The 25,793-nt window shown below is 38.3% G+C and overlaps 1 protein-coding gene across 3 annotated transcripts in view; it reads left to right on the top strand.

The window, feature by feature from the left end:
• The window catches only part of SLIT3 (slit guidance ligand 3), a 547,006-nt gene that overhangs the window by 389,109 nt on the left and 132,104 nt on the right, over nt 1–25,793 (top strand). For all 3 annotated transcript variants that reach the window (XM_075102153.1, XM_075102154.1, XM_075102155.1), the window contains 2 exons: nt 10,248–10,391; nt 13,020–13,183. In XM_075102153.1, the coding sequence (XP_074958254.1) occupies nt 10,248–10,391; nt 13,020–13,183 (308 nt within the window). The remainder of the gene's footprint in view (nt 1–10,247; nt 10,392–13,019; nt 13,184–25,793) is intronic.

The following is a 25,793-nucleotide window of genomic DNA, read 5'->3' as shown; positions in this document are numbered from 1 at the left end:
CCCAGCACACTTTACAGATAGGATCTTTCCCAGTAGGAAAAAAAAAAAAAAAAACAAAAAAGAAAAATCACTCAACACATGGCTTACAGTATCCTGTAAAAACATGGGTCTAGAACTTTTGCATAAAGCATTAAGCAGGTTTCAATGCTTTTATCCTGTAGTCTATGTGAGCAGGTAGTGCAGACTTTCAATGGATTACATATTTAAGCCCAGATGCAGTAATTTTCCAGTCTGAGTTAGCTTGAGTGATGCCTTTTTGTTAAGGGGGCAAAATCTATATGCCACAAAACCATTAAAAGGTGGTGTACTTCAACCATTTAAACATTCTCAAGCAGAGAAGATGTAAGTGGGTTGCCCTGTTATGGGATTCCCAGTGTATTGTGGCTCTGGAGCCTTTCAGGGTCTTCTTGAAAGTGTTTGAATATAAAATAGCTTTTGGCAAGGAGAGCATTGAATGATCATGCTTTAAATGCAAACAAATGTCTGCACAATTCTCTGAGTGTGGCTTTGAAGCAGCTATTGTGGGATTGCTTGTAGTATTTTAATGGATACCAAAAAAATAAATGACGTTCTTTGGTTTTAGACCTGTTGTTGAACAGTTGGAAGAGTGCCCTATGATTATATCTAATTTAGTGTTCAGTGAGCTCTAGATTGGATTTCTTCTTATTAGTCTGGAGACACACTGATAAGAATGCTCTGATTAAAGTATACTCGTAGCCAGTATAATTTCCTAAGCTTGAGCTGGAGCATTTTTGAAAGTATACTGGCATTACGGTGAAGCAGGACACAATCAGGAAAAGGGAATCATTGTGGATCCTGTATAAAATCACTGAGATTGTATTTAGAAGGAGAAAATAATTATTGTGAAATTGCAGAGCAGATAATATTGTTATTTACTGTTTTGGATAAGACTCATCAGAGTTTCTCAGAAATGTCATTACCCTTCTGTTCAAGCATACTGTTACAACATAGGCCAGATTATTGTACCTTTATTCTGGCAGAATTGTTTTGTGGAAGTGCCTTACATCTGCAGACAGTGCCACTGATGTCAGAAACACTGTAGCTGGGTAAAGTAATGCTCAGCTCAGGAATGACAGCATCTCAAACTGCCCCATTGGACTTTGGTATGTGGGTAATGAAGAATTCAGAAGTAGTTTTAGACCACCTGGCTAGCATTAGAATTCTGTATTTCTGTTACATAAGACAGAGGTGGGTAAGCCAATATTATATTATATTTGGCAAGAAAATAGCACAGCATGGTTAGATAATAATTTTTTTTTTGCGGGGGGGAGGGGGGTGCAGCATGGCGTGGTTTTGTTGTTGTGTTCTGGTTTTTTTTAAACCCTATTGGTGTCACTGAAAATATTGCTTCTGAAGTCTTCATTATAATTGGCTATCTTAAGGAGTTAACATTCCCTGAATAAGTAATCACAATTGGATTTCTGTTAAATTGCTGATTTTAAAAATCTTATGTATTCCTAAATATGCAGTTGTAACCAACAGCAGCAAACATTATTACAGAAGTCCAACTACACATCTGTTCTGTGGAACAGAAGCTTTTCTTGGACCATGTCATTTTCCTTATCCTGTTTGAAGTTGCCAACAGAAAGGATTCTAGAAAGCTACTGTAGCTACTGTGCCCTATCCTCATATAGTCTTCTTTTCAGCAGGTTGGATCAAGTGTCTTCTGAGAATTTTAGGTCAATTTAGATTTTAGAGAACTCCACTGTTTTCCAGAAAGGGATAACTAAAGTCTGGGGGTTTGGGGTTTGGGTTTTGTTTGTTTGTCTAGATTTGGGTTTGGATTTTTTAGTTGGTTGGTTGGTTGGTTGGGTTTTTTCAGAGCTTTCATTTCATTGTTGCAACAATCCATCCAAGCTGTGAAATAATGTTTTAATTATCATTGTTTGTGTAACTTGCTTTTGAATATCAGAAGAATGGAAAGGGTTTCCATTTCAGGGGGAAGTTTTCAAGTAACCATTAGCTGTGACCAGTTTGAACTGCTGTCCAGGAGGCCTTAGACTGATCTGGGTCTGTCTAGAAACTGGAATATATTTAAATGTCCTTCTCACCTGTCTTTCAGTTTGCCTGGAATGTGGACAGGCTCTTTCAGGAGCCCTTGAGTTTGCAAACTGTCTGCCAGTCACTGCACGAGGGCACAACATAACACTGCGCAGCTCTTTCATTTTCAGCAGCCCTGTGACAGATAAACCTGACAGTTGCTCAAATCTGCAGAGCCAGTCTGCAGTGAAACAGTGAGTCAAGTGGCTCAAGACAGCGAGCTGTGGATAATGGGCACCAAGTTTGTTAACCGGTATTTTTTATATCTAAGTAATACACTTTCCTCTCTGCAACCATATTAAAACAAACATTCTGGGAGCCTTTTTATTACAGTTATACACTGCGTGCTTCACAAGCACTCTATTTCCTGGAACAAGAAGGTATCATAAAATCTCTACTGTTTAAAGAGATTGTATATCAAAATAATATAGGGGGATGAAATCTCATTTTTCAAATGTCTGGCAAGTATCAGTTTTAAATAAATCCTTTTCCTTGAGGAAATTTGCTTTGCATACTTACTAATAGTACAAGTGCTCAGGCGTGTTGATCCTAAATCTTACAGCTGAGATCCTTGTGGCTTGCTGGGCAAGAAAGAATCCCTATGGTGGGCTCTGTTTTGATGTTGCTAGAAGTAGATATCCTCCTGGGGTACATATATATTGAAGTAAGAGGTTTATTGTATTCTGCTGTGTAAAACGAAGCCAAAAGCTTACAGCCTTCTCCTCCTTCTACTAACGTCTGATCATTAGGGAAAACTCAACATTGTAGTTGGAAAAGACCAATAATCGTATTGGTGCCTGGAGTTCAACATATTGACAGATAAAGTAACTACAAAAGTCATGAACAATTAAACTTCCAGGTCTAATCATCTAACCTGCGTTAAAATAGGAACCCCTTGGATCTAATATTTGCAACTTCAACTGACTTTCATTTAAAATAGACTTGTGTGAAGTGACAAATTGTGTGTGTACTTTCAGAAATGGCTATTATCAGTCTTCCCAAAATTCAACCAGTCAAATTTTGCTTTGAGTGATTCTCCTTTTTAACCTGCCTTTTATGCTGTTTTTCCTTGGATGAATAGTGAGGTACTTGGTACTCCCATAGCTCTTCTGCTGAGGTTGCTTGGAAAATCTCTCTGTGGCAAATTTGCCAAGTTTGAAGTGCTTGTGTTGATTTGTAATTGTAAATTGAATCCCAGTACTTAAGAGCGTAAAATAGGATCTACCAATTATTTATTGTATCCTTTTGGAGCTTGTTAGAAGCTTAAAGAAAACCCATACAAAGCATTTTAAAAAAAAACAGAAATACAGAATTACTCTAATAAATGTACATGGATTCCAATATTTTATACTGTATGCATTATACTATTATATACATAAGTGTCATTAAACAGTGACACAAACAGTATATAAATTCTGGAATAAAGAAATTAAAGTTTTCCACTTCCAAGACCTTTATAGTACAGTAGTCTCTCCTCCCCATAGCAGTCTTCTGAGATTTAAGTGACATATAAAATCATTTTGTTCCATGCAGCTCTTAATTTTTCTCATGGAGAAAAGACAACAGGCATTAATAAAAGAGATATTCTGACTAGATGTAAGGGGAAACATTTTCATAGTGACAAGTCAAGCAGTGGAGGAGCCTGCCTAGAGAAGTTGTGCATTCTCTGTCCTTGAAGATTTTAAAGACCAGACTGAATAACACTCTAAGTAATGTGGTCTGACCTTATAGCTCACCCTGGTTTGGGCAGTCTAAAAGGACAAGAAACCTCTCAAGCTCCCTGCCATTCTGAATTATCCTGTGATCTGATTAAATAATTATTTCTCAGATAAAGCAAATATCTCCATTAAATATCTATAAATTGGTCATGCTTTGAGTGGGGTTCAGACCAGATGACCTCTGGAGGTCCATTGCAATCTTTGTCATTTCTGGGTTCTGTGGTTCTAAATTCATAGCAAAATGACATATGAACTTCTCCCTTAACTATTCAAAATATTTCTGGCTACAGCAGAGATGCTATGCAACCCTCATCCTTCTAGTTGAGGACAGAATACTCTCCACACAGACCCATTTAATAGCTTTAGAATTGTTTTCAAGCTGTTTGCCTCAAGCTTTTTTTCCTTCAGATTTCTGCATTTAGGCTGCTATTACCAAACTCAATAACCACTGTTAAAGTGAGGGAGCAGCATCTGCCAGACACAGAAATACAATTACAGTAAAGCACTAATGAAAGACTGCAACAGCATCTGCCTTTTGTGTGTCACTTCTGTAGCCTGTCTGCATGCAGCTTTCCAAAAAAACAGCTACTTCATACGTCAGTGTGTAATTCATTAGCTCTTCTGACGCCAGTGCTCCAAGCTGGACTCACCTGACAGAAACTCTCCTAGTTATTACTACACAAAAAACTAACTCCCTAATAGCGCAGGAAGTTGATAAAATGTGTTTATTCTGCTGTGCATCTGAATTATCTTGTGGTATCTAAAATCATCTGTGACCTTATCTGCAGGTATAAATAGGACAATATTGAATTTTGAATAACAGAAGTCCAGATGCTATGAAAACATGTGCTTATAATTCTCCAGGTAGTAACACGAGTACTGCAGGATTGTTTTATGGATGGTGTTCAACTGGAGTTGCAGTCTTTTGGTTCAGGAATGAAAGGAGGCCTTTAAAATCTCTCCAAAACAGGACTGTCAGGCTGTGGTCTGTGCTTCCTTCTTGACTCATTATCAGCTCCTGACTTTTCCGTTTTAATTTATGTTGAATAAATTTGTCATCACCATCATCCAGTTTCCTGAACATGGAGGAACACTTGAAGCTGGTTCAAGCAAGTGCAATGATGATTTCACACTGGTTATTATCAGTTGAAGCACCGACAGACTCTTCAGTGGTCAGTCATCACATTAGAAAACGTAATTTTTAGTAGATGTCTAAATATCTTGACACAGTGAGAGGCAGTCAGATTGTTCCCTTACACTCCAGGCCATTTTAAAACACTCCTGGAACTTAATATAATTATTTTGCCAACAAGTAAGCAGGGATATAATTCTGTCATTAGGCATTGCTTGTTATTGCCTGCTGGGAGGACTTTTGACTAGATACTTCCATATTGGCGCTTCAGCTGTTCTCCCATGATAAGTTGTGTTAAATCAAATATGACACTTTATTCCCTGTAAATTTCAAATGAAAAAAACATGGCAAAAAGTTTCTTGACTTTTTGTAACAGGTACTGTATATCCTAAGGAAAGCTTTCTGCCAAGAGTCCTTTCTTTGCTGCTCTATAGCGCATTTAAAAGTAGGTGAAGCCTTTGACTACTGATATCCTGTAAAAGTTATGTATATTTGTATTCTGCCGTTACCCATGCAAAAGCGTTACTCAGTTCTTCTCTTCCTTACAAGTCTCCTATGCATTTTACATCTGCCTTTTTCTACTGAGTTCTCATTTTCCCCGGTGGAGTCTGGCACGTGGGATGTGTCAGCCAGTTCATGGGATGCTGAACATTTTCATTCTCATCATGTTGTGTCGCTGTCAAAGCAAAAAGCTAGTGAAAAAGAAAGAGAAGTTTTCCAGTGGCTCTGTGCAGCTTTTCTCCCAGACACTTTCCTTTTGGCCCATTAATGCAGGATGATTTCTGGTCCATCCTATAGCAACAGAAAACCATGCAGTCTCCATCGTGTGTTAAGGTTGCTAGGCGGCTGGTTCATTCTCCCAGTTACATAGTTATTTGCTGATAGTTTGATTACTTGACTTCACTGAGCTGAAAATACAAACATTGCTAAGGGTAAAAGCCATATGAACATCCCCCTTTGCTCTTAAAAAACCCAAACAATTTTTCAATCATTTTGGGTTTGGAGTTCAAAACGTCATTTAAATGTTAATCACTTGAAACGGTGCTTGGGCATATAATTAAATTATGGGACCATCTTAATTATGCAGATGGTGCTTATGAGCATCTGATACAATTACTATGCCAATTCAGAACACATTCATTCTAAAGGGCTTAGCTGAAACACGTTATTATTTCAATGTGTGTGGACAAATTCACTTTTTCAGGAAATGGGTTCATGGAATTGTAATACCACTCTGCTCATTGCTTTCAATGGTGTGTAAACCACAAGGTCTTTAACTGTTCTCCTGTATTCTGTGGTGGTCCTGGGCTTGCAAGAGATTTCTTCATGGTTTTAACATATCCAGAGGGATGAAAATGAAGACCTGAGTTAATAACACATCATCCCTCTGGGTAGCAGGCGGTTTTATTTCTACTTGAATTTTTAACCTCCTTTTGAATGCTGCACTACATCTGGAGGATGTGTGTAAATCTCATCCAATCAAGCTGATAACAAAATAGGAAAATTAGTAGAATTTACTTTCACCATATACTGGTGCAAAATAAATACTATGTAATTCGTTTTAAATAAGACTCACCTTTTAATGTTGTCCCTTCTTTTGGTGTAAGTCCAATGAAAAGGAAGCCTTAGCATGTTTCACAGCATGCTTCAGCATTCAAGGAATATCAGTGTTTCTGCTTCCTAGAATGTATTTTTCTCATCTACCTTTGTGTTAGTTGTAGAAAAAATTCTTATAATCACTTTTTACTCCATGTGAGGCCAGCCCTGTATACCTGATTAATAATTAGATGCCAGTAGGGGGGCCTGTGACAGTGAAGGAAGGTTAATCAAAGAATTTGAATTATACAGGGGAATATCCATAGAGGGGATATTTTAAAATAACTGAGAGTTTTGAAAGGAATATAAACCTTAATGCTTCTTGCCAGAAGGCATCCTCTAACTCACAGTAAGTAGGAGGAAAAAAGTTTTAGGGATGATTTACTCTGCTTTCTCATGGTTTTTCACTTCCCCTTCTCCCCTTTTCTCACGGATTCTGATCAGATATAGGCCATTAATCTATCCCATGATCCACTGAATATGGCCACATCTGAATTACCATGGAGCACATTATCTGTCCTCTTTAGATTTAGGTACTGCAAATATGTTGTGTAGATGATATACAGAATAGGTGGTGTCACCTCAGAAAAGCTGCGTAGTACCTGAATTCCCACTTCTAAACAGTCTGCACAAGCACTTTCCCATTCCAAATTACTTTCTGTGATGCTTAAAGGAGAGAGTGTGCCTCTGTGTTTGTGGCTGTATATAGGACCATTTTCTCTCTTTTCTGGTATTTGGCTCTTACAGAAATGTCACAGAATTGAAAATTCGTGCCAGGAAGACTTATCACATTGTAAATTCTAATTTCTGGCATTGGCTTTATTCATGATTTGTTGAAACTAATAAAAGAACAAATCTAAATCCTGTGTATTCACTGCAGTTCTAGGTTAGCTTTGCTCTGAGGATTTATTAAGTGGGATCAATGATGGTTAGAGTTCAAGCCCACTCTTCACATGGGAGTGCATAGCATCTGCAAAGCACAGTTCTGCTGTGTGTGCACTTATTAAGCATTACAAAAAGGCGTGCTGGTTGTCCACATATATGAATACAACTGTAGTTCAGTTGTAAATCCTTCTATTACTAAGATGATTTTCATTTTTGCTTTATGCATTTTTAGAAGTCCTGCTTACAACATAAAATATTATTATAATATTAGGAAAAAAAAAAAAAGGATCTAGCAAAATAAATAGAAGTGCATACTTACTTTCTGTTTTCTTCCTGTATAACATAGATACCAAGCCTCTGTCATGGAACAACCAATCTAAGCTAATGTGTATTACCTGAAAACAATGTGGGACCAGTGCACAAGGACAGAGAGTAGAAACCAAAGGAATTGTAATGCCAAAGTGGCATTTGTTCAGATATGCTCAAATGCCACTTCGGCATTACAAATCCTTTGGTTTCTACTCCCTGTCCTTGTGAATGAATTTGTTCATAAGTGGAAAATTAAACAGTATCTGGGGATTCTGCCTTCTAATGACTTTTTAACCTGTTCTTTATGGAAAAGATAATATATAAGCTTGAAAGAGAAATGCATAATGCACAAGAACCGAGAGAGAACGAAGATTGCTTTGGCTTGGTTATATGAATGGTGATAAGAAACAAGTAGTAAGAGATGACATTGATGTTTGCTGTTGGAGCAAAACCTCCCAAATCGAATGCATGGGAGGTACTATTCCTGTAGGCTAATTTGAAAATTACCCTGTTAGTTCTGGTGGAGTTAACAGGAGAGAGGATTAGGTGTCACATAATTATCAGTCACAGAAATACAGGTTACAGAGGGATCATACTAGTGCTGCCTAAGATCTCATAAAATAATTTTAGCTATTAGTTCATACAAAAATGTAACCTTATTGATCCATCATTGCCTTCTATGGAACTTCCTCTTAACTAATGTCAAGCTTCTTTTTCCATGACATATAAAGAAGAAAATTCAGGTAAATTGATATTGACTTTTCTGTTGGCTAGGAAGGTGAATTCTGCCCTGATGTCCTCTCATTCCAAAGCACTGCATTGCTGTTCTCCTTGAGAAAGGGGCTCTACCCAAGTGTGTGTCCATCTTTTACGTATCTCAATTACTGTAGCCGTTTACTGCACTAGTGAGGCTCTGCCAAAACAGCAGCTGGAGCAGAGAGCTGTAATGAGTGTACAATGTTCCAAACGTTTCAGCAATGCAAAGGCACGGTGTTATGCAGGGGAAGCACCTTCTGAAGTTACTTTTTAGAGCACAAGAAAAGCATTGTGCACAGCTAACAAGCATGCATTTCTTCCTTGATAGGTTGCCCTGTTGTCTATAGTGGTTTCTGTGCATCTTGTTGGAAATGGAAGCTCCCTGTGCTGTTAGAGGTGTGTTTAAGATGATATATTTGCTTGCTGAGGAATGGAGGGTGTCTTCTGTTTACCTATAAACACATTTGTCTTCTAATTTAGTATGTGTGGTGCCTCATAGAGAGCCACAATGTTGCAACATTAGCCCTTCAAAGTCGTTGAGAAAGTAGCAAGAATTTTGTGACCAAGAGAACTGAGTGGACAACATATACTGTTTGCATTGTACCGTGTTTCTCTGGCTAGTAGTAGTCAAAAGATGTGGATTTTGGCTTTTGTAAGAAGATAGATCATTTCCTACCTATTTGCCTTCTAAGTGTAAAATACCACCTATGTAAATGACACTGACAAGTGTTCTCATGTTTAATTGTCTCAGAGGTAGATGCAGCTTGTTTATACCTGACTGTGTATACTTCTTGTATGTTACAGAACTCTGGCGGGATAATCTAAGAGAACTTGCACAAGTACTGTCCAAGATTTTCTGGCTGAACTTAGTTCTGGCAACTGTGTAGATGTGCAAAATATTACACACACACAAAAAAAAAGATGTAAATTGCCTTTGTGCTGCTTTTCCACAACTGCACAGGAATCTGTTGTGAGTGGAATGGAGTAGATTCATAGAATTGCAGGACAATGGAGGTTGGAAGGGACCTCAGGTGGTCACTAGCCAATGAGACTGGAGAACCCTTGCTCAAAGCAGAGTCACCTTATTGGGTCAGAGCAGGTTGCTCATGGCTTTATTTGGTATCTTGAAAACCTCTAAAAATGGAGACTGCACAACTCTGAGCAACCTGTTCCGCTGCTTGACTATCCTTAGGTATGAAGTAAGCTTGCCTTTCAGTAAGTTTTAGTCCAGACCCTACACTTCTCTCTTCTTATCTCTGAGAAGAATAATGTTTTCTTTCCTTCCATGATTAAATTAATCCTGAACTGCTTATCAAAAGATGTCAAACTTCCAGAATTTCAGTTAGACTTAAGACAGCTGCTGGTAGAAAAAATTGGAAAAAGAAAACCCGCCAGGTTTTTCTCATTGTGGACTTTGTGCATAAGTGTGTGGATGGATAGCAAGGTGGATAGTATTTGCCATTTATATATATATTAAGATGAAGACTTTATAAATGTTTGTGTAGAATTTTGAACAAATGAGGAGGGGGTCTTGGCATACAAAAAAAAAATCTTTTAAGTATTTTGAGATAGCTAGCACTGTTATGAGTCTGTATATTCCCCAGATATGAGTACTAATGTTGACTGTGGTTTTTTCACCTTTAAATGTAACAGGCAAATGAAGACCTTTAAATGTGCATTGGCTTTTGTGACAGGGCTAATATTTTTTTAGATTTAACCCCAAAGCTCAGTCTATCTGTATTTGATCATTACAAGATTAATGAATTATAAAACCTTTCCTCTGTTTTCAGGCTTCTCAATGCCAATAAGATCAACTGCCTGAGGGTAAACACGTTCCAAGGTCTGCATAATCTCAAGCTGCTATCTCTTTATGACAACAAACTGCAGACCATCAGCAAGGGGCTCTTTGCACCTCTCCGATCTATCCAGACTCTGTGAGTATGCAGGCATATCATAAATGACAGCTCTTGCTTTTTCCCCCCAAGGTGTTGCCTGACATTAAGAGCATTTGAAAGAAACCCCAAGGTAGCGCTTCCTTTTCTGATACAAATAAAAGGAGCAAGACAAGAAAGTATCACCTAAATTCAGCACAGCCAGCTATCGATACAGCCTGCCCATAGTGACATAAATGTCGTAAGTGTATTAAGCTCCCAGAGTAATTTATTCATACTGTTTGTTGGGAAGATAATGGCTAAATTTGACTACAATATATGGACAGCAGATTCTATTAAAACCATTGCCTAACAGTTTTTAATGAGCTAGTGAGTTGGCATCTCTCCTTACTGGGTCTGAGTCCTGCTGTACAGTTCGTGACTTCTGAAACCGTATTTCAGCTGACATTCCACTTAAGGGAAATGATACATTGTATTGTGATCCATTTAAAAAATCCACTAAATATTTTCTGGTAGTCTTTGAATTGGAAGCATTAGGAGAAGAGGGATCAGAAGCAAAATTGGAAGCAAAAGTATAGAAATGACTCGATATTTCACAGAAGAAGGTTTCATCCTAAGGCTGCGAGTAGTAAGATGATAAGGTAAATAGTACTTTTTCAGAGCTGGAGTTGGCAGCCTGATCTAAATGAAAAACAAGGAAGGCCTCCCTCACCCAATATTGTGTATGAGTGTTTATATATATTTGTGTGTGCATATATACATCTAAGGCTCTGTGTGTTTGTGTAGAATGTAATTGTATGCATTTCCAGTACTAAAATATATATGCGTATGTGTGTATATATACACATACTGGAATATATATGCACATTATACTTGTGTGTGTATATATACACACATACTATAGTACTGGAAATGTATCTATACATATTAGCCAAATCAGTTTTATAAATTTTTTAATTAATATAAATATGAACTAGGGATTATTTCTAGCAGCAGGGTACCTGCTATTTCCTCAGGCAACCACAAGAACACACCTAACTTCCGACAGATATCTGGCTAGTACGTATTGCTGCAAATCATTAAGGCATTAGAATAATCACGTACAACTTCCCAGCCCTGCGCTCTCACCTCTACCATGTTTTCTTCTGCTGCAACATGCTGTACGTGTACATAGATATATATGTAAACAAGGGTGACAAGGTTAATTTCCAAAGGTACATAAGATTTGTCAAGTTAAATAACAGGCAATACCCTTAAGGTATCCAAATTTCTCCCTGGTTTCCATGGGGTTCTATTGGTCCTCCTGGTGGCCATTACTTAGAATGGACTTGTTGCTTCATACTGAGACACTTTTTCGTTAAATGTTTTGACTCATTGTCCCATTTTTAGTGTTCCAGTGATTGATTGCCATTTTCTGCCTTTTTTTCTTGAAGTATAAAACCAGTCCCATATCCAGTCTTTATATGCTTGTTTGTTCTTTGGACCTTTCACACCAGGAATGGCTCTGCTACAACAATGATCTTTAGTTTCTTCAGACACTGTCTGCTATGTATGCTTTCACTTCCCACTCCTTGACAGACTTTGCCCTGTTGCATTTTCTATTTATTCTGTTAAGTGACAGTTTATAAATATAACTGCCATCAGAAAAGAAAGGAAGTTTCTACAGGTGGAAAAAATACACTAACAGTAACGGAGCAGAGTTCTTGTGAGAATATAACTTTACACCTCAGTCCAAACCAAATTTAAACATCTGTCTTTTTTTAAACTGTCTTTGCAGTTATTGGAGAGCCATGCCCTGTTCCCTTGGAAGGTAGAGGGACCGGTGCAAGTAAACTTAACTGATATCAGAATCAGGCTCTGAGAAAGATCTGGCAAACTCTCCTGATTTATCGCTCAACTTCGTGAAGCAGAATGAATCATAACAGCAGCAGAGAAATACTGTTTCTCTATAAGATACTCCAGCAGATTTCTATTAACGAAGTCTAAATATCCAGTTAAAATCAATCCTATGACACCTATTTCCAATTGTGTGGGAAATATGTTGTGCAAATGTTGGTGAAGGATAGAGTCATGTTCTACCTTGCATAAAAAGTTCAGTCTCAAAAGTGAAAATTTTTGGTCCAGGAAAAAATACATAAAAAGGAATACTATTACACGTCATGAGTATATGCAAATATCAATTTCATTCTTGAGAAAAGGCCTCTGGATCACTTCTGGCTTTGTCCACAGATTCAAGGCACTTTACTAATTCACATTTTGATCCCTAAGAAATTGAGATTGCCAATAAAATTTCTTTTAAACCAGAATACAAAATGATCTTCAGGTCAGGTGCATCTAAAAAGGTGCATTTCTCTCAAAAGATAGCATATCAAGCTCCCGAGAGAAAACATTGGACTTCGCAGACAGGAGGTCTGTGTCCTTTAAAGCAGGCTTTGCTATATTAATTTTTGTTTCCTCTCTGAAAGGACCTGCAGCAGACTTAATGAGCTACGAAATGTGATAGCTCACAGAATTCTCCCATTCATGTACAGCTCCGTGTGGTTTCCGCCAGGCCTGGGTTTTTGGAAGCTTATTCAATTACTCTACTCTTCAGGTTTGCGTTTGTGAAAAACAGTGATGGAGTACAGTGTCACAGGTCACTTCTGATTAAACATCCCATCCTTCTCGCAGACATTTAGCTCAGAATCCATTTGTGTGCGACTGCCATTTGAAGTGGCTGGCTGATTACCTGCAGGATAATCCGATAGAAACCAGCGGCGCTCGATGCAGCAATCCGCGTCGCCTTGCCAACAAACGAATCAGCCAGATCAAGAGCAAGAAGTTCCGCTGCTCAGGTAATTCATTTATCCAGGCTGTACTGCACTTTCAATTCAGAAATAAGCAGGTCCAGAGAGCCTACTAATCAAATCTGCAGGACAGTGTTTGCTATAATGGATATTATGGAGCATCTTTTAAAATTAAATTTGGAAAATTCATTTAGTTCTCCAGAAAGCTGATTACCTTATGGATTTAAAAAAAAAAAAAAAAAAGAAAAAGGGGGCAGTCTATAGCTGTCTTCTGTGTGTCTTTCAAAAACAAAGAAAAGAAAAAAGAGAAAAGCTTGTGACATTTAATTTTAAAAGAATTACTAGGTTATAAAATGTCTGAAGAAAACAGTGAAGATGTAAATGAATCCATGTGGCAAGTGCCATATTTTGAAGCAGTGGAAGGTGGATGGATCATCATTTGTAATCTGGTCAGAACTCCCATTGACCTTAATGAGAGCTGAGCTCAAGTAAGTTCTCAGACCTAAAAGGCTGAGAACAGTATGAGTAAGATTTTTATACGACTGGCAATGGGCATTTCTGACCTAGGATGTGAGTGAAGCTGGGGGTGAGTGGATGGCATCGATTCACACACTTTTATAGATTTAATTTTTTTTATATATCCGCAAACAACATGCACCAATTCAAGCAAAACTGCCAGTGAATTTGGTAAGATTTTTGGTTTTAGTAAGTTTTGAATCAAAACTTGCATCATAGTTAAGGCAAAGATTTTTTGTTGTGAGATAGGTGGAAAAATGTTTCCACCTGAAAATAACCTCCAAAGCAACATAAGCACCTTTTTCTCAGTCGTATCCATTCTTTATTTATGGTCCAGCTATCAGTAAAAGGACATTTATTGCCTTATACAGCACAACTAAGCAGACTGCTTCTTCATGTGTTTTTTTCTATTGGTTATATGTATTTTAGATTACTGCATTTTTGTATACCGTAAAGACAAGCAGGTTTCAGTGATCAAATCTATTAGTATATACTGAGAAGAAAAATTACTATTATTGATGGAGTATGTTGCAGTGTTTTCTATAAAAATTACCATGATTTTTGTCTTTTTCCTCTGGAGGAAAAAAAAAAAAAAGCCATGATTAATTGTGTTCCTGGTGGTAAATGATTAATGACTCTAGATGGGGATGCATCATGAAGCTGAATGGCAGCAGCCCAAAACCAGCCGTTGTGCTTTGTGTATCTCTGAGAGCAATATGCTGAGCTAAACCTTCTCTTTATGGGGAAAATAAAATAAAGATAACTTCATTTGCAGGCAGGTTTTCTTGGGCATGCTTGTTAAAGTCTTCAATCACTTGTGACTCAAGCCACAAAATTTATAACCAGAACTGAAATTATGGCATACTTTTATCTAGGTTTTTGGATTGTGTCCATCATAGTAACAAGGTAATTAGTTAGTAATATTCATATTTAAAGAAACTGGAAATGAAAATGCATAAATATAATTTAGAAAGGCAAGTAGACTGCAGAAACAGATCAGTATAAATCTGTACCCAGTTTGCCATTGTTATTTTCCTCTGCTTTTATTAATAGGCTAGAGAAGTTAATGTTATGTATGTGCATGCATGCCTTAAACAATGGTACAGGCTATTGGATAAGGCAAACACCATCTGATATCATTTATGAAAGGTCATAGCTAAGATGAGCAACAGTGCAGAACACAGTACCTGGTGATGTTAAAAATAATATTTTGTGTGAGTTCTTGTCTTGGGGGTCCTTTCCTTGAGGCATTAGGCTGTTTTTTTTCCTTGGTCTCTGGTTCTACAAGTATATCAAAACCACATGGAAAAGGCATAAACCTGACTTATGAAGGAGGAGAGCAGGGATTGTACAGCTTCAGAACAAAGACTTCAGCTGGATGAAAACTAATTCTATTCAAAAACTCAATAGAGAAGATAACCTTGCCTGCAGAGTTTCCAGATGGAGGGGAGATCTATTGAACTTGACTCACTGTCTGCTCACACAAGACAGAGGGAACATCTAACAGTTTAGAAGAATCTTAGTTTGTAAATCAATCCAGAGAACAGACATCCTTGGCACCTGTGCTGCTCAAGTTGTCCCTTTGAATCGTGGCTGCTTCAGACTTGGCATTTAGCAGGAATTTTCCATGTTTCCATTTTGAGGAATATCTTTCAGCCCAGGATTTAATGCAGCACATCTCTGTGCAGAGAAGTCCATGAGGTATGAATCTTCAAAATCAGACTATTGAGCAGTGCTTTGTGTTATCCGGGGATGAGCCTGCACAATCCCACTGGGATGCCAATGCTTAGTAACTTGTCAGTGTCCTTGCTGGCTGTGGGATTCTCGCTGTCTAGTTTTTACATCTTTTGCTCAGTGTATGAGAAAAGAATTTTTACTTTAAATCCTTTTCTAAATGTGCTTCTCTTTTCTCAAAGGGTTCTTTGTTCAGGATCCTGATATTTTCATGTAGTTTGCGTAATACATTTAGTACACGTCAATGGTCAGAAAGATGGTTTTGTGGGGGAAAACCCAGTGAACATGAGAGGGCTATTTAAGGAAGCAATTTTCATAAGTAATAGTACTTTTTAGCAATTTTAATAAGTGATTTTAATGAGGGATTTTTTTCCTGACCTGGCCTTTGACCTTGTAAAAGTTATGAGGATGCACAGAAAGTGTAAGGTCTGCGGGAGCAGAGGTACTCAACCAGTGTCAGGACGTCACCCACGAGTAGTTAAACTTAGGTGTGCTTAACACTTTAACATCAGGGAAAGGACCAGTTCTAAAGTCATAAAGTTCTGAGGTTGTCCTGAAGTAATCTGTTTGTTTTCCACATTCATTTGGGTTCTAAAACGTATCATAAAGGGAACTGTCAGGAAGGACCTGGCATGAGAAAAAAATAAAAGAAGAAAGGGAAGTGCTTTTTGTACGAGCATAGAAGAGAGGAGTGGAGAAGAAAAGCTGAGATGTTTGAAGTTTTCATCAGTCTGAAATGGAATATCAAGAAGGTAATGTCAAGAGGACACTTTCAGAGATGCAGACAGGCTAAGTAGAACTGTATTTGAAAAATTAAATGAAACTGTAAAGACAAAGCTACGCAGCATAGTTGAAAAAAAAATAAAATCTAGAAAACTTTGTTCTGCATATTGCTTCCTTCAGTTTTTATTCCAGCTCCCCACCATCCTTATGGATAGTATCTAGCAAGAAGAATTTGCCTTCTTTTTTTATTTCATCACTGAGGTTTTTTTTCCAGATGTTATTTCCTCCCTGAACCAAATGACTCAAGCTTTTACTGATAATAGTGGAGCAACATCTGCAAAGGTTGTGAGTGGCTATAGGAAGGAGGTTCTGTGCAACAGGTAGATAATGTACATAATTCTTTTTAAAATGAGAATTGGAAGCATTATAGCATGAAATGAAGGAACAGCAGGGAAAGGGGTATGTTTTTGCCCAGGGCTGTGAGACAGGCAAAGCTGTTGAATACGCTATCAAATATGTTTAAGCCTCTGATTGCAATAGATACTATTATCTGTGTTTTCATGCCTTCCATTTAATGCAATGCACAAAAATAATAATAAACCTCCCTCTTGCTCAACTCTCTCCCGACAGCTTTAGAATCTGAGACTAAAAAAAAGGCTTTTCTTGAAAGAGAAATTGGAGGAACAAGCTGTGACTAATTCTCTCTCTCTTTTGTTTAGAAAAGGGTAACACTGTCATATTCAGTGGCAACAATAAAATTCTGATGATCATTTTCTCTTTGGCTGTATCATACCGCTATGACCACCTAAGGATCCAATGGTACTTGCTAGCCTGAGGTCACTGGAGGCTCCCATTCTTAGTAAAAATACTGGGAAAAAAGAACAACAGAAATCTTCTGCCCAGTAGCATTTGATTAATTCACTACACAGCAGTTCTGTTTTCTAAAGCAGCACTGGGCTTTACGAGGAAGGGAAATGAATCTATGAGCAGATTGTGTTGTCTCTGTGGTAGCTTATTGTCACTTGAAGAGTTGGCAGGATCCTTGATTGCTGTATGAAGCTCTGTATGAAATAGCTTTTGCAGAAAGCTGCCCTTGTATTCAACTGTTTATCTTTTTTTTCCTGTTATATGTTTGCATTTTTCAGTATATTGTGTATTCAAAAGTGATGAAAGTTCCACCTGCTGTGCCTACGCAAACCATTTCTGATAATGATCAAAGCATATGTATCTACGAGCATCGCGTCACAAAAGCTTTTTGATTTCTAATTCTTAGAAATAATAATCTTATAAATAAGGTTACTATTTGAAATACTATGAAGTAAACCTGTCTTTCTGCTTGCTCCTGCATTGGGGCATACGTTGTGTCTAACTGACTTGAATTAGTTACTTCAGTTCCAGATAGTGCTGTACAAATCAAAAGCGCAGGGAAAAATAAGAAGACGACAATGAACCATCTGCCAGCATAATTCTCTCATTTCTGGACACTGCTTCTTGTTAGCCCAACCCAAATCAAAGTCAGCCTCTGTGGTACATATGGATCCAGAGCTTGCATATTTAGGGTTAGTGTCATATCTCTTGTGTTATTCTCTGTTATTAGATAGTAAAGTAGTTGCCGTTTGCTCACTCCTAATTTTCAAAGGCATTTGATAAAACCTCTTCTTACTAACTGCAGTTTTCCTCCTAATTCTGTGTCTTTTGCAGTCTCTGTCTTCATAGATATTCACCTTTCTTGGATTACCTGTCTACTTTGGAACAGAGTTCCTATTACTTGTGATCGCCTGAGATTTCCTTCTCTCTTCCCTGCATTGTTTCACCTTAGAAGCATAGAACTGCAGTGGACAGAGAGTTTTCAGTCAGGAGAACACAGGCTGCCCAGCAGGGCTTTTTGTCTGGTCCCTACAGCAGTTCACACATTTCCTGTTTCTTGGTCTCTCTAGGTTATCCCCTTCTCTGCTTTTAGTGACACGTAAATACTATTTAAGCTCTTTAAGCTCTCAAAATGAAAGGTGCAATGTATTGTTATTCCTCAGCCAGTGTCAAAAAGTTACGAAAGGCAAGGGAATTTATCCAGATCTTACATAATTTATCTGATTGAAACACTCAGTTGTTCCTGTAATTTGCCAATCACTCTGATGATGACTTTGTAAATTCCTTCCAGTTTTAGTAAGCAAATAGTAATTTACAGACTGTGTGTTCATATTCCTGCCCTTAGCATTTTCTGTCTGAAGCACTGATATCCACTTGCTCTTGTCTGCCTTGTTACAGTGCTGCAGTGACACGTGCTTGGGGATTCGCGATTATGCCTGCCCATAGCATGCTGGTCTCTGGCAGCTCCTGCCTGAGCAGGCACCAAGCCCTGCCAGCTTGTAGGTTTGTCCATGCTGGAGGTGATGGTCGTGGGGATTGGCAGGCCTGTGCAGGATGCTCTAGGCCTGGTCATGTTTGTGGGAAGCCTTGTCTGAAGCCAAGCTCCAGCACTTTTGCTCCTAAGGGCTTTTGCTTGAGCAGAGTGAGAGAGAGGAATATGAAACGTTGCCTATGATCTGGACAACTTGAAAATTAACTGCATTCAGATGTCTTTCTGCTTCTTTTTTTTTTTTTTTGTTGGTGTGTGTGTGCTTTGTTTTGGTTTTATTCCATTAAATGCTGTGTTCTACTTTTTTTTTTTTACCCTGAGAGGCAAAAAGACTCAGCAAAAGTATGTTCAGAAGCTCTCTGAATATAGCAAAACTGAGGATGTGCATTTGTTGTGCATAAGAATAATTCTCTCTGAACGGAAGAGGGTTTAAGAGCAACAAATCACCTGCAGATTAAATCCTAGACTGAATTCATAATTACGAACCTGAAGTCTTCACCATACACTCTGGCTGAGTGTATATGAGCTTTGGTTTGCATTAATTTTTTTCTGAAGTTGAAGTCATTAGAGAACACAACATGACTGCTATGACAAATAGTAATGGAGCTAAACTCCCTTGTACTGTAGAAATATTTGTGCTGAAAAAGTAATTTGGCTGTACTGTATAATGATTATAGCCCTCCCTTTTCTGTAAGTCTTTGATAGCAATTCAGATCTTTATGTTAATATTTGTGTCAGTTACTCTAACCCTTCACCAGCTCATGATGAACACTATGGTGGAGGTTTTCTGCTCTGCAGTAGGGGGAAAGTAGGCAGAATGGAATCCATTTTACTCAAGGAAGCATAAGCTTAACATAGAGCAGGTGGGTCTGTTTGGCAGAGAATATGGTTCTTAATAAGAAAGTAAATTGGTGTGACCTAGTTAAAAAGTTTATTTTAAGGCTGTGCCTCATTTTATTTTTAAGGTGAAGTAGTCTTCAAAAAAACTAAACATCTGAACTGCTTTGTTACCAGCCAACATCCTTATTTGCTATGGTGATGAAAGAGGCAATGAAAAGAGGGAGAATAAATGCTGAGTCACTGATGCATCTGTATCACTTAGGCAATCCAAATAACATAGTTGTCCTAGATTCCCTATGTAGGCAGAGTACAGAGCAATATAGATTCCTCACTTGAGATCTGAGTTGTTCTCTGGAGGATGTCATCATTAGCTATGGCAGAAAGCTGAGTGATTACTCTTGTAACTCAGATACCTCAAAAACTAAGGTGGGACAGAGTTTGTTCTCTCACATTGCCATTGCGTGTGTTGAGAATAAGCTGAGCAGTGCTTACCAGAGATGCAAAGTTAGCACTTTTTTGTGTGTGTAGCGGTCACTTGAATAGGATAAAGAAAATAATTGGAGAGGCATCGGCACGAAGGGAGCTAGTCAGCTAAAACCAGTGCAAGAACGTTTGAGCCTGCAATTGGACAATGAATTTTCATCTGAGTATTCTGGGACTGCAGCGGTCTCCTGAGGTGTTACAGCTTGATGGGACAGTTCAAAATAGGGTCCTATATACAAATTCTTAGCAAACTGTGGATTCAGTGGCTGATAAACAAACAGATCTTGGATTATCAGAGGTGAATTAACAGTAGAGCAAACCATATAATGCTGCTTGGATGTGGAGTATATCTAAAGGGTTGTCTTTTTCATGAAAACTGGCAAATATCTGGATATATGGCCATTCCTTTTGCAACATTTTTTTTTCCTTCAAACATTTATGCAGAATGATCTTATGTACATCCAAAGGTTTGTGGAATATTTTTTATTAAATATAATTTATAAAATAGTGTGCTTCCCTGATTTTTTTCTGTTCTATTTATCAAAACAAAAAAAAAAAAAAGGAGGCTACGTACCTGCACATTTTTTGCAATAATCTGCAACAAGCAGAAAGGCCAGAATGTGCCTGTGGAGTATTTTGGCTTTCTTGTGTTCTGGGGACATAAATTAGGGTTTTGGCAGACTTTTCATTGTGTGCTGCTACCTCTTGTTCATCGTAGTTGATGATTAGCTTAGGCAGTTATTGTAAGCGGTGTTTAATTAGTGCTGCAGAGGAATAGAGACTTGTTCAAAATATTCTCTAGGGGTTTCTCAAGAAGACGTTTGCAGGGCTCTGACTGCATTTGTTTCCAGTAGGACTGAAAGAGTTCATTGACACTGAAACTACTGAGTTTATTACAGATATTCCACTTAATACTGCAAATCAATATATAATATAAAAGTCTTTGGAAGATATGAACTATTACTTCTCATTGCTTAACAGAGTACTATGGATTAATTTATCTGAAGAGCCCATGCCAGAATTGCTGCATTATTAAACCATTGTAGGAATAAGGAGATGGAACTCTGCATCCTTCTTTGCTAGTGCCATACAAAATTATTGGCAGGAATGCTAGTTATAGGTGTAATTTCTAAACAAATGAGATGTGGATTCCAGGGTTTGAATGAATCATGCAAGAAAATGCCTCTTTGTGCCATGTTGCATGAGTCACAAAAGAAAATTAATACTCTAATTCTTGTATCAGTTAGGACTCTGGCTAGTTTGGCAGCTTGTGGGGTTTGAAGGTTTATTGTGTTAGGTTCTCCTCAAAAGCTGCTTTAGTTTCTGTCTTAGATTGTAAAGATAGACAGTAAATCAAATTGTCTTTAATTGCTGTACAAAAACCCACAGTATGAGGTGACTAAGTTAACACTGTATTTATTTTCTGGAGTTCCCAAGTAATTTTGTGTTGACTTTCTGCATAATAATGCTGGTTCATAGCACAGTGGTGAAGCAGAGCTCCTTGCTGTATTATCTGTCATCTCTGCTCAAGTACTTGCACTGTTCTCTGTGTAGGCAATGAATACTCTGCTCGACGCTGACTTTGTTCTTTGGGCAATGGAAACCCCTTACTCTAAAGAAAGTGATTATTTTATTAAAAGCATAAGCATTGACCTTCACTGAAGTCCAGCAAAATGTTCTGAGTAACCACTGCCTCTCATTTGTGAAGCCTGCAAGAACATTTGAGATGTGACTTTCAAAAGCATTCTCCACTGGCATAGCTCTGCAGACATTAAAGTCAATGGGAGTTTTATTTCAGTGGGAGCAGTCAAGCCAAAACTGAATGCCCTGCTTTATATGTCAAAGTTGCAGGAATGAGTTACAAGAAGTAAAGCTGTTTGACGTAATTCAGGATGTGAGAAAGAGAGAATGCTTTCATCAGCAAATTATGTACAAATCCAACAAATATTATGCCAGAAAGCAAAATAACAAAATACTCCTGTTTGCCATAATATGTCTGTAGTAGCATGTGTGTGCTACCTTGCTGTAAAAGTGCAGTTGGGAGAAAAGAAAAAAAAGAAAAGCAGTGGTAATTACAGCTCGTCAGTGTAAATGCCACCAGCATGAAAGGCCACTGGGAGCTGAAATCAGGCTCAAAGGGAGCTTGGGGAGCATTTAATACCAGAGCCTGGCCAACAGCTCAGAATCTACTATTATTAATATGAGCTGCGGTATTTCTAAGATTGCATTTAAATCAATGGAACAAACCAAAATGGCATTTATACTGAAAGGAGACACCAGGAAAGAGAAAGTAGCTACTAAAAAGCAGCACAGATTGGCCATTCAATATATGGTGGAAGTTGCACATCCTTCCTGGAAAGAGCTGTTTTGCAGTCCTTTGGTAGTGTTTTCTGTCATATTAGTTCTGGTTCTGAATTCGCCCGGGCTCTGTTCTTGTACACTAACCCCAATTGTACTCCAGGGTGTTCCGGCAGTTGTAGCATAAAGGATGACCTCTTGTATCCAGCACCTTTTTGCATGGGTGGAGTGGAGAGCAGCTCTCCGTGAACCTTCAGCTTGTGCTTCTCCATGCTGCTTCCTCTCAACGCTCTTCTCTCTTTGGCGCTGCCTAACTCTGACTCTGGCTGTTCATGGGGTTTTCCTTTGTGCTTGATCTAACCATGTGGTAGAACAATACAAATTGAACATGGTTCTGTCAAGCACCATGGAAGGCTACATACTCCCTGCCGCATGGCATGCTGGGATACTTCTGCTGTTTTCAGAAGCATCAAAAGGTGAGAGATTCCCCTTTTCTCACAGGAAAAATGAAAAAGGTGAAGTGTTGCTTAACCAGACTTCCAGGCACTGCAGAGGGGAGCCCTAGTGATGTTTGCGACAGACTTTCCAGAGGGCTTGCATGCAGAATAACCATTTCTAAGTAATTAATCTGTTTAATTGCTCTCAGAATGAAGTTAGGCATCTTGTTGATTAATATGATTCAAGGGTGATTCCAGCCATACCTACAGAGATAAAAAATCATTTTTGTCTTCTTACCTTATAAATAATGTAAGCTACATCTCTCTATTTGAGCTGTCCAGTGCGTCCTTCTGCTTGAGGTACACTTTGGATACCACATCTGTAAAAAGATGCCTGCCACTTAATGTAGCTCAGGACCTGATCTGAGCAATTTTTAAGTGCTGGCATTTAACTATGAAGAAGTATACTGCAAAAGCATTTCAGAATAGTCTGCAAAGCATTATTGTTTATCTCTTGAAATGACATGGGTAACATGGCCGGTATGAAAACAGTATTATCCAATAGTTACATAGCACAAAGCTGAGTCAGTGTACCCAAATGGGCCATTGGAATGTTTCCCTGGAAACATTCAAAACCCACTTGGACATGGTCCCGTGCCCCCTGCTCCAGGTGTGTCTGCTCAAGCAGGGGGGTTGGACGGGATGATCTCCAGAGGTCCCTTCCACCCCCTGCCATTCTGTGATTCTGTGGTTTTAGCTTTGACAGCTTAGGTAAGATCTTTACCATACTTCTGCCTAACTTCCCCCTCTATGTAGAGATAATTTTACCTATTCATAAAGGACTTTGAGCCTCATACAGAAGTTTTCTTACACAGAAATATTGCCCCATCTTGCAAATTTGTTATATATCTGTTGTGGAGCCATCAGAAGAAGGTCATCTGAGATTCTTAGATTTTCTCTGTAAATACTGATAAGAATTAATACTACCAATGTGAAATTATGACAATCAATGTACCTCCTTTTTTTCCTGAAAACCTATGAGAGTTGTGACCTAGTGGTTACACGAAGAAGTAAATGTCAGGATTCCTGGGTTTTTGTCCACATTTTAGACCAAGTGATCACTGCGATGATGTTTTTGGTGCCAGATTTTAGGCAGCTGGATCCACCTTTCTTAGAATGAATATAGCAGGTCAGTGTTCAAGCCCCCATTGAGGCAGCTTGATTTTTTTCCAGAACAGATCATCCAGTGCTCCTTTTAAGTCCTTTGGGCAAAGCTAAGTTTTAAAAACTGAAATCAGGTTTGCTAAACAATGCTTAAAAAGAAGAATAGGACAAAAAGGTATTTGTCTCTGTTGCTTATTTCCTCCATGTTAGTATTAGAGAGACACCTAAAATTTTTGAGCACTTGGAAATGTGGTGTGTGTTTATCTCAACACTGTGGTTTATAGAATGGCATGTGTGTTTGTTTTATGATACTGAGGAATTGCAATGCCCTGGTACCTGATAGTGGTGTCACATAGGTTGTGAAATGAAAATGTTATCAGAGTAACTAGCAATTCAGATGAACGCAGTTGCCCACAGTGAAACACAGGCCTTGCTGTTGTCTTGGCTACACATTTTACAGCAAACTTAATTCTTTTTAATTTTGGAAATTAGTAGAAACTCCCAGGTCATGTTTTACATCCAGCCAAGCTTCACAGAGTTTTCAGCTACAGTGCACACATATTTCCAAGTATAATAAAATGACCAAATGGCTGGTCTGGAATAGCAAAATGAAGCCCAGTGGTTCTCCTGTGCCTATTCTGCATCTCTTTTCCATGGCTTTCCACAGGTGATCTTACAGCATGCAAGAACTATTAACATGCTTGTGACGGTTAATTGTACTTCCTGAATCCTGTCATGTTCACTCAGAGCCCTGCAGTAGTACACTGATAAAGCCCTGTGTGTAGAAATGGATGTACGCACTTAAATACTTCTGCAAGCAGATGGCTGAATTTCACATTAGTATCCCATATGGGAATATCTTAATAGAGCAGCCACCTGTTCAAGTGATCTCAAGGCTCAGGTCAAACAGTAATTTTTATCTACTCTTTGGCAGGTGATTCCTGCTGTCTAACAGTCTAATGGATGACTGAGTACTTGCTGAGCATGTACATGCTATTGATTACTTTTGCCTCCCTGCTTACCTGAGAAACTCTATTTAAACTCATTTAGAATTAAAAAAAAAAGAAAACTTTTTTAAAAGACAGAGAAAGAAAAAAAAGTGTGAAGGTGTTGTTTGCTCCCTTCCTCGCCTTCTGAGCTGAGAGGGCTTCCCTCCTTGCAAATGGGGAGGCAGTGGACTGATGCCCAGGCAAGATCAACTTCTTATAGCTGATGGAGTGTGGAAAGTTGTATGCCATCAAGTGGGTGAGACTGCCAAGTCACAATGTGGTAAATGTACTTCATTTACTTTACAAGAAAGCTTGAGAGAAAACCAAAAGCTGATTTTCACCCTCTAATGTTACATACCCCTTTTTCTCCTTCACAAAGCATTCCACTTACTTTCCCATCCTTCTTTTTTCCCATAGGAAGATGAATCTTGTACCTATCAGTAGACTAAAAATTATACTTAATAAATTTTTGCTCTGTGTAACTTCATGACGTTTGTGATTATTCTTTCAAAGAAACCCTTCACAATGAATATAAGTGTTTCATCAATAGTTAATTTGGGGATTTCCAAGACACTTTCTGATCACTGAAAAATTTTGCTGTGTTTTCCAAGGCGTACTGTAATTGTGGCAGTTTTAATAAACTCTGATCCTGTTAACTCTTCATCTTTGGCATTATTTTGAAGGAATCATAAACAACCAAATGTACTGTCTCATAGCCCTAAGAAAGAATGGCTGTATGTTTTTGTAATCAAGCCACAATACGCTCGTCACTTGATATTTTAGCCTGACTACCAAGCTGGAATTTTTAGGACTGGAAATCAGCTAGGTTTTTCTGAAAAGGATGAGTTTAAATGACGGTGGTGTGGGGAAAGGCTTAGAGGGTATTTTTATAATACTTTAAAATGCCCAGTGGTCCTAATATTTTACATGCTGTGCTGTCAAGCTAGGAAACAGTAGCCAAGTTTCACTTAGACGTAATTTACAATAAGCATGATAACCTGCAAAGTATTTAGCACCACAGAAGTGGTAAAGTACAAAGCTGTATGTGATGTTTCTCATAGTCTAGTTCGGAATTACAAAACTAAACTGAAGTATGTCTGTGGAATCAAAATATTAGA

Source organism: Phalacrocorax aristotelis, chromosome 8 (assembly GCF_949628215.1).
Source record: "Phalacrocorax aristotelis chromosome 8, bGulAri2.1, whole genome shotgun sequence".
NCBI lineage: Eukaryota > Metazoa > Chordata > Aves > Suliformes > Phalacrocoracidae > Phalacrocorax > Phalacrocorax aristotelis.
The sequence above is the reverse complement of the archived record's forward strand: the minus strand, read 5'-3'. Positions and strand labels throughout refer to the sequence as shown.